The following is a 9,992-nucleotide window of genomic DNA, read 5'->3' as shown; positions in this document are numbered from 1 at the left end:
GTAATCATAATACATGTTTGCAAAATTAAACAGGGCGAAAACTGAATATTCCCGCCGATAAAACTGGGCATGGTGTCCTATATGGATAACACGCTTGAAGGTCTGAATCAGTCACGAAGGCGGCCATCATCTCGTTCATTTTATCGGGTATTTATGTGCACGAAAACGTGGGAGAGTTAGTTCCATTGCCAAGAACAAGTGTTCCACGCTTGCCGTCATGGTTACATACGAGTGGCGCTGACCAACACTCCCAGGTTTCCATGGACATCAATACGCGAGAAAGCGATCGAGAGAACGACTGCCACCGCCGCTGAAATTGCAAAGCATCGGCGCGTTATTTAAATGTTCCAGGCTGGGACCTTGTCGGAGGCAAGTCGTCTTTTTGTACACTTCCGTTTCGAGGAACTTCTAACGTCCCCTATATCGCTCCGGTGTTCGTTATCGGCTGGTTCCCTTCTTTCACTCATGGCGGGGGTCTCGTTCCGGCAGACAGTGATGCCTTTCAGGTAGCATGCAAGGCCCAAGTACTGCCGCCTTGCCGGCTATTAATCGAGACATTAGGCAAGGCCGTGATAAAGAGAAGATACAAACAGAAGAGCAGACCCCCCAACGTCGTCTTTCTCGGAAATACAGAAGCGGCTGCTTGTGCTCGCGCTTACTTCTGTAGTCTTGCTGGCTATTGGTCGGGACAGTATGCGGTGGTAGAGTGACTGGCATGTTCCCGTATATATCTGCTGCTGTGCGCTCTTTTTCACGGCAGTGTAGAACGCCCCCTGTAAATAAGCCCAACTTAACCCATGCGCTCCGTAGAACATCGGCTATGCCACCTCACCTGTCGCCCCTCTCGCCATTTTTCGCGGCCTTTCCCCCGCTGAATACGGCTGCCAGGCTCGTTGCCGCCACAGACGCCACCTGCGAAGATTTCGAAGAAATGATCACAGTTGGAAGCGTGACTAGTCCAACGGTAAAATGCGCAGTTAACGGGAGCGCGCGTCATGACGTCATTATGTGACGCAATCGTGACGTCGCAGGTATCTGAAATGAACTTCAACAAAATGACGTCACTTCCGCCACATAATAACATCATCGCACGACGTGATGGCTTTGTAAAATGCGGGTAGATCACGGGAGCAATGTAAATGCGGGCAAGGTGCAGCACTATTGCAGTACCTTTAATACTGTATAGTTGATGAAGAACCACGTCAGGTAGGGAAGTATTTTAGAAAGGGAAGGGATCACTACATTGACTTGCAGTTGCCTTCGGCAATTTCATAAAAGACCCTGCGAGTTTTTTATCCGACAGTTTTGTGAGGCTACAAAAAAATGCAGCATAGAACTACTGGCTGAATGCTTCGCATGAAACAGATTCCCACAAGGCGTGTTCCCTGCCGAGCTTTTTCATCGTTATATAAGGTTATGTCGCGATATGCTCACTTGAAACTGTAGAGATCGAGCGGCCGCGATACGACAATCTATGCAGTCGATCTTTGTATACAGCCAAGTCCACTTTAACTAAACTGAGAAGAAGTTTTTAATAGCGACTGACAATATGGTGAAGTCTATTTCAACATCTTTTGGCCAGTGTACTAGACACCCAAACTTCTCAAATCTATATTGCAGCTGCAATTTATATAGCCAGATTAAAGTTTGAATTCGACACTTAACAGAGTGCTTGCGCTTCCTAAAAGAAGTCGTATATTGTAGCAACTGAATGGAATCGCAAAAATATTTTGCCACAATAATTAACACCATCCTCGTGCTTCCATCGGTATATGGTTTTTTTTTGTTCCATTGGCGTCGAGGCGATACAGACCCTAAAAGGCGCACCATTCTGGACATTCGGTGGCGTTTTTCCATTTTGTTAATATCTACTGAATGTCTCTTTTCTTAATACCTGTAGCTAAATGACTTAAAAGCTTTTCGCTTCTCGCCTCTTAATTCTTTTGCCGCTCCTTTGTGACACTTCGATATATTAATATCTATTGTATTAATATTTGCAATATACCGCGAGTGAAAGAAGAACCTGATACTGGGGCGCAATGCTCAAAAAGAAACACTAAATATTAGAAAAATCCAGTACCAAGTTGGCCTTTTTCTATTTGTTTTAGAGTTTTGCCCCATAATATGCCCTTCAATAAAGACCGACTCGCCCAAGAAATTATATAGGTGGAACGAAAGCACGATGGGAAAGGTAATAGGATACAATTCAAACAGGTTGAACACGGCTGCGTTGTTGTTGGGCAGGGTTGTTGATGCAGCTTTGGTTTGATGGATATGGCTTAGTTTGGTGCAGTATCTGGCTCATTTAAGGGGCGAAGCTCCTTAAAGCGGCACCTGTTAAAGCGTCGTAGTCGTAGTGTGCAACCAGTCTTACGTTTTGACCTCCAAGGTGGTGCCGGTGGGAGATTTCTTCTGTGCGTTGTTGAACAGTACAAAATTCGCAGCGTGCGCGTTAATTAAAATCTGAATTATTCTGTCTCTCATTCCCCCTTAGCAGCCATTGGCATGTACATTGAGCACTATCTGACAAATAGGGTTGTTACGTTATACTCGCTGGGCATAACCTCCTTGGTTTTAGAAAGGTTTAGGGAGCGTTGGGCCGCAGTGCCATGAATACAGTGAACTAGTATACACCATGAACTCGAGGTGGTTAAATGTGGGAAGTAGACACGAAGCGCAAGCCGTAAGAAAGTGTGCGTGTGCCACCTCTCGTTTAGTCCTTTGAATGTCCGCTGGATGGCGGTGCATATGTGGAATATATGATGAAAAGATCTGAGATGGTGGTACTTGAAGTGTTGAATAGATGGACGAACGGACAAACAACAGACGGACTCACAGATGGCTGCACTGATGGATGGACGCATGGACGGACGCAGGGGCGGATGCAGGGACGAACGCAGGGACGGACGCACAGATGGACGTGCGGACGCACGAATGGACGCACGCATGGACGGGCGAATGGATGCACCGACGGTTACACAGAAGGATGCATGGACGAATGGATGCTTCGCCCCACTCTCCATCATTCACTTCGTAGATATGCTGCCATTTTTTATTCTATACTGTCTCTTTAAGCTGATAACAATGACGCATTTGCCTCAATTTTGATTACACTTGTTTTTAAATTGGAAGACAAGCGCGCTTTACGCTCGCATGAAATCTAATCACAGTTCCAGGCTTTAAAAAAAAAACGCCGCATACGGTTCGCACATACCACACTAAGCTCGGGCAGACAAGGAAGACTGCCGATAGTTTCACGATTTAGCGAAAACCAAACAGAACAGAACAGAACCGTACAAACGACAGTCCTGACAGAAGCACGGCAATACACGTCTACAGACGCAAGTCCCGTCACTAAATTGGACTTGCGCTGACTTGTCCCGTTACTGAATCGTCTGTGTTGCCATCCTGTCGTAGTTTCCCATCATGAAGGCTGATCACTAGTCGCCATGCACATCCACCCTCGTCTAAAAAACGTCTCGCAAGCTGTTTCCCGCCTTCTGACGCAGCTTTATGTACATCCGGCGCTCGCGCTGGGAATGTCTGGATGATTTCATGGGGAAACCGCCCGCTGAAGCAAGCGAATGAACGAACTTACCGGTGACGAAGCCGTTAACAATGCCACTGTGCCGTCGGCCTCGAACGAGGTGCGCACCGCTGCACGTTCCATGAGGACGCCGCTTGGTGGCGCTGTCGTCACATCGCTCTGGCGACGTACTGCCGGCGGCTCGTGGTCGGCTGTCTCTGTCGTCAGCCACGGAACGATTGGAATCGACGATGGCTCTGATGACGACGAGGACAGCGACGACGATGGCATTGGTGACGGCGCCTCGTTCTCGTGGTCGGTCTCTGCATTTAAAAAACCTTCAAATTCAGCGGGTATATCGCGACAGTCCCGTACTTCTACTTTTGTCAATGACTGGTTCCACGCTGTAATGCATCTCACCCTAATTTAATACACGCGCGAAGATAGCAGGACACTTAAGAATACACACGAAAATCAAGTACTTTTTTCGAAGCGGGAGCCTTGGATGAATCAAGCGAGCAATCTTAATGTCGGCTGTTGTCAAGCGCTGTCAGCACAAGTGAGGCAAAAAAAAAACAATTGGGTGATAACCATATGACGTCACAGATCTACATATTTCGTGACGTCAAACGACGACGTTACGACGTTACACTATCGCTTGTTTAGTGGTGGGCCTATACAGGGTCAATGCAGAATGCCAGTTAATGTACGTCGAATCCTAGAGCCTACCGCAGGTGTACGCGTTGAATTATTACACGTACCGAGAAGAAAACAGCGAACTTCGTATCGGAGTCTTCCTAGCAAGTGCATGAGGGGTCTTACGAGTTTCCTGTACGTGTTGACCTGTTTTTAGAGTTCGAACATTTATAAAACATTTACTAATCGGGCCGTCAAGGTTCCAGTATTTGGCAGCGTGATTGGCATGTGATGGGTAATGCACGGTAATGTATACGCTATCAACTTTTTGCGTAATCTCCGCTACGACGCTATCGGATTACGCATATATAGACTCTCGCTTGAATTCGTTTGCCACTCACCTCCGTGGCGGCGCTTGTAGTGGCGCGTCTCCGCTGGCGGCTGGACCGTGCTGCGTGCCCTGGGTCGTCCGACGGCGGCGAGCGCCTCGGCCTGGGTCGAGGACGGCTCACGGATCCCGATGCCGCCCCGATGGTCGGTGCCGTTTGCTGGACGTACGGCGGCGCTACCGCCTTTGACGGGTGCCGTGTCGGCCCGGACGCGCATACTACGGGACACGGCGACCACCAGGACAGCGACCGCGATCAGACACAGGGCGACTGCTGCCAGGCGACACAGCAAGGCGTGGCTGAATTGACGAGGGCGCAGAAAGTTGAAAAAAAGTGACATCCCTTGTTCAAAAAATTTTCGTCTCCAAGCTTTCATTTAGCCCTAGACTCCTGCCTAACCGCCCTTACTAGCGAGTGGAATTTAGTGCAAATCATTTCTACAGTACAATGACCATGAAGGCGAATAGTAGCCATTGCGCTAGCAGCCATGACAGCTGGTGTTTCACACTTGTCGTCATGGCTACTAGCGGGGCCGACTGAGCACGGTCCCTCGACAGCTTAGCTCTACGAAATGAGCTACCCAGGAAGGTGGCAATGGGTAGGGAAAAGGTGGAGTCATCGAAAACTCGAAGCTCGCGAGGAATCACGTCCTGCGGAATCCAGTCATATGGAGGAAAGGAAGCTTTCGTTCGTAAAAACTCCCGCGGCCTCTTGCTGCGGTTGTCAGTGTTTACTCTTTTTTAACTTTCTGCGACCTTGAGGGGATTCCGTAGAACCGATCTGGAATAAAATCAGGCTCGCTAACTTTTCAACAATTTTACTAGCAGGGACGTGCTGGAGACATAAAAGCAAGTGCCGAGCACTTTCAAGGAAGCCCTGGTCCCATGCATGCAGAGTAAGGGCCGTGTGAGTTCAGGGGAGGTTTTTTGAAGATAACTGCAAAAAAAGGTTTCCTTGTCAAGCTTCTGGTTACATATAGATGCAGTTTGTTAAAAAAACTGCCACAATGTGGCTAAGAGCGGCTGTCTCGGACCTATCGTTACTATGTTTCAGGAGTTTCTAGTTTTATTCTACAGAATCTTTTCTGCGTGGAGTATACGGTGCATCCTAGATTCACTGATGCACGCGCGTGACGGCCGTCTTTTATAGACAGGAATGACAAATGCGACGTCGTGTATAGGACGGTGCTTTGGCCGTAAGTATAAGCTTACCATTTGCGTTTCAAAGAAGCGCGACGTGGTCGGGGAGGCTCTGGCAGGGACTCGTGTCGTGACTCCCGGCTGGGCATCGGTGCGTACGCCTGCAGGGAAGCATCGTGACGTCAGTTTGCTGGATTTTATTTTTGAGGAGGAAACGGTATCGAAGAAGTCAAGGTGACTGATTTCTGTGCCATTAATTACCCAAGTCGTTGCATAAATGCAGATGTGCGTTCTTGCTCCTCACCACTGCTTTGCTCTTGGTCCGAAATCGCAGGAGTACCTCGTTTTGTGGCCCCCCCCCCTTTTGTTTTTTTTTGCCTGACGCGGATTCCTGGCATAGGTCGTGTTAAAAGATATATGACGACAAATGTTAGAGCTGCAGCTGTGTCATAGACAGTACTTCACTCCGAACAGTACATATTTTTTACACCGACCTCAGTACGTAACATATGTCGACGCTTTCCACGCGGCGGCGTGATTGGATTCATATGTTCTTTCAAAAAAGTCTAACGGGGACTGCGTCGACCTTGGCACGCCATTCCTAACAACGTCCAATCTCGCCGTATAAGTGACAAAATCCAGGTTATCGAAACCAGTTGCTCGCAAGTTTTTTGGTGAGTCGGAGCTTGCGAAGGGGTGATTATGAAAAGTAGGTATATTCAGGTAGTGTTTGGGGACCGCATTATGAGACAATTTCTTGAAGAGATACCACGTTCTGTGCACGCAGATTGGCTAGAAAAAAAAAGAGGGGGAGGATGTGTCTTTTCAGTAGCTGTACGTGTGAGGCTTTAAGTGCCGCATCTTTCCATGCGAGGGAAAGTATATGAATTGTTCGGATAGCGGTACGCGAAGCGTTGCATTTTCGTTGCGCAGGCTTCGCACGCTCACCTCTAGCGGGGCCCCCGTATAGTGACGAACGCAAATGCTACGCCCGCAAGCATCGCGTACGCTATTCGAAAACTCCGTAATGGCAAGGACAGTGGCACGTGAAGACACTGCTCGCGTTCCCTGCTGACGTCGACAATCGTCTCAATTAACGTATGTACCGTGATTCTGGTTAAGTCGTGGTGGTACCAGCTGAGTACCAGGCACTCTTCCGTGGCCTACCGGCGACGAAGGGCTTTGTGCTGCAACTCGAAAATCGCGCTTGCGCTTGTCACTTTTCCGTCAGAATACTGTAGAACTAATGACGCAGTCAGTGTTTAGTTGGGCGTTCGCAGCAACCTATGGAAGCAGCGCGCGAGGTCATGCTTACGCAGCAAAGCGCACACACTCTGGACGACAACAGGTGGATGTACGCAAAGATTTCGAATTCTATTTGCCGCGTTGTATGCTCTTTAGTCGGTAAAGTAAATGGTAGAGCGTTACATCGCGGCATGAGACACGAGCTTCTGAAACCACACCACGGTGAAGATTGTGTCTTGCAGTACGAACCACAGCAACGACCAGCTTACATGGTCGGCGATCGCACATCGCGTCTCCCGAAGAAGACGCCAGAACGACACGCAGAGCCCGCAGAACCCGCAACTAACGCTACGCAGTTTTTCGCAGTCAGTTCACGCCCGCAGAAACCGTGCGTTCTATTGCGTACCGGACGTGCGCTCCGTGATCCCCCGCGCTTTTTGCGCGCCCAAGGCTGTTACGGATGGCCGACTAAAAGTATTATTTAAGGCAGTACGCTCTGGAGGTAGGGAGTTGCACGTTTGAATTACCGGTGGCGCGCCTTAAAAAAAAACAATCTCCCAAGCATTTCCCCGAGGTTGAACATGGTTAAGTGCGAATACACGGGGTGATGCTATGAGGGGTATTTATTAATTCACACTATTATGTTTATTAATCACACTATGGTGCCTTTTGTGTGTAATGGTTCCTGGGAATCGCAATTTGATCACACGGGGGAGTTTACGTTAACTTACTGGCGAATGCCAACGGATTTTAACTTTACTCCCCCTCACGACCCGCTCTCGACGGGAGACTGAGAGAGAAGGCGGGCGCGCGAGAGAGAGGGGTGCGCGCGCAGCTGCAGCGAGCGAGGAGAGCGGAGGAGCGAGCGAAGGGGGAGGGGGTATAGGGCGCGTTACTGACAGCGATATCAGCGTCGCGTCCGTGGCTTATTCGGTAGAGCGTCGCGCTGCGGCCCGCCAAGTCCTCTTTCTTTTAAAGATAGAGAGAAGACTGCGGACGCCGCCGACGGCGGTGGATGGTTTGGGGTCGCTTATAAAGTGTATTCACACTTAATAGAGAGAAGACTGCGGACGCCGCCGACGGCAGTGGATGGTTTGGGGTCGCTTATAAAGTGTATTCACACTTAAAAGTCCGCTGAAATTTTCGTTTGTGGCTTTCTGTACAGCACGGGGGAGGGGAGGTGCGAGTCAAGTTCCCAGGCCGATGCTGCTAGAGTAATACATGGGAAGTGTCCTGGGAACTTTTGACTCGTTTTACATTATCCATATACAGGAGGCGGGGTCGAGGGTTACCCCCATATATATACAGGAAGGCCGCTGGACGATCTTGACTTGCCACCGCCTTCTACGCAGGACAATCGAGTTTGTGCTGCGTTGCCTCGCAGCACCGCCTCGAAGCAGCGTGCATCAAACGCGCTGCTTCTGGTGGTGGCAAGTTCAACTCAAGGAGCGTTTATGAATTTGTGTGGTTTAAGCGTCAGTCAAACCTTTGCCAGCCTGTTGCAACTCGTACCGAGTATGATACGGGACATGATGGTGACGGCAAAGTTCCGCAACAAAAATTAAAGGACACTAAATTACAAAAAAGTGTTCGGCGAACGCCTGTGCCCAGTGAGACATGATCAGTCAGAATGAAACGCAATGAACCCCCCTCCCTTCTGGGATGATTGGAGACGCTGGGCACAGCGATGCTACGCAAGCTAAGCGCCAGCACTGTAGTATCCGACGTGATCGTCCGTTCATGGGCGCACCCCGGCGGCTAACGGTCCGTGCCGGGCATGGACGAACGGACGTGATCATGACAAAGGACTGCGGTCAGGGTGTGCCCCGACAACGTTCCTTGCAACATATATAGGGGGTTGCGAAGAAAGGCATGAGTCCCAGTAGTCACGGCCACGCGTGAGATGAGGGGCAAACAGGCTAGAAAAAACGCGCGTCTCACCGTTAGCCCGTCCGCTGACTAAAGGAAAGACGTTAAGGGACTGAAATGGCGCGTAGGTGTGTTTAGGCCTAACTGACTATAAACGTATAGGTCTAAGGCGCAACAAGCACATACCTTCGATGGCGCTCCGTAGTTTGTCCGCACCGTGCTGTAAGCGACGACGTCCCGTGGCGTTCTTGACGTCCGCGGCGGCTCCTGCTCCTTCAGCAAAGCGAGGTGCGGGTCTGACGGCCGCGACGGTCGCTGCCCCAGACCTTGAGCGTTGAGTGGGCGCGGCTGGGCGTCGGTCGGGTTGCCGCTGCACGAATCTGAGTAGTGCGACCTGTCGAACGGGCCCGGGAACGGGCCCACCATGACGATGGACATTTCTCTTGCTGGACCGGGATGTTGGACCACGGTGGCAGAAGATGGAGGCCAGGGCTCTGGAACTTGGTATAATGGGGGATAAACGTACGTGGCGCGGTGTGCCGGACCCGTATGGGATATAGCGGACAAGGCGCTCAAAGACGTAGTAGAGGGAGGTCTGTGCCGATGGCTTCGGAGCTGGGACAGGGTGCAACCGACGTGACCGGTGAGTCCGAGTGAAATGGCGACGTGTCCCGACGCGTGGAGCGTTCGCTCGAGCGTACCGCGAGGCGTGCATGTGTGGCGCGTTCCTGAATGCCGATGACATTGCTGATGGCTGTTTGCTGTCTTTATGCAGTTTCTAACCATAAAGTTTTTTAATACGGCACATGTTTCTTGCGATATATGAAGATGAGGTTCTTCAGGAGAAGGTACAGTGTGGCCAATCCCCCTTGTGGGTATATGAGCCAAGATCTTCTATATAGGCGACAAGACAAGACAAGATCTTGCGTTTGAATTTTGCTTGGTATATTATCCGCCAGATAGACATAAATCTCCATATTCTTTACCTGTTCGTAAGTGTGTTTGCTTTTCTTTTTGCGGCGAAGGACGCACTATATATCCCAGCTTTTTCTAAACATTGTTATGCAGAAGAAACGCGAAAGAAACCCGCCTGTCGCAGCCTCACCAATGTGCCTACCAGTTGCCAAATGAACTCTTCCACGCTAGATCCTGGCAAACAAGGTCAAGCTGAATCCACCAAGACTTTGC

General features: G+C 50.0%; 1 protein-coding gene across 1 annotated transcript; it reads right to left on the bottom strand.

Annotated features, from left to right (window-relative positions):
* Positions 1 to 828: 828 nt before the first annotated feature.
* Positions 829 to 9,242, bottom strand: LOC142794137 (uncharacterized). Its single transcript, XM_075885864.1, has 5 exons — positions 8,991 to 9,242; positions 5,763 to 5,851; positions 4,564 to 4,850; positions 3,599 to 3,849; positions 829 to 912 (listed from the first exon to the last, which is right to left on the bottom strand). The coding sequence occupies exons 1-5, from the start codon at positions 9,240 to 9,242 to the stop codon at positions 829 to 831; spliced, it is 963 nt and encodes a 320-aa protein (XP_075741979.1).
* Between the last annotated feature and the right edge of the window lie 750 nt (positions 9,243 to 9,992).

This window comes from Rhipicephalus microplus, unplaced genomic scaffold (genome assembly GCF_043290135.1).
Source record: "Rhipicephalus microplus isolate Deutch F79 unplaced genomic scaffold, USDA_Rmic scaffold_377, whole genome shotgun sequence".
Lineage (NCBI taxonomy): Eukaryota > Metazoa > Arthropoda > Arachnida > Ixodida > Ixodidae > Rhipicephalus > Rhipicephalus microplus.
Note: the sequence above shows the minus strand (reverse complement) of the source record. Positions and strands in the feature narration are given on the sequence as shown.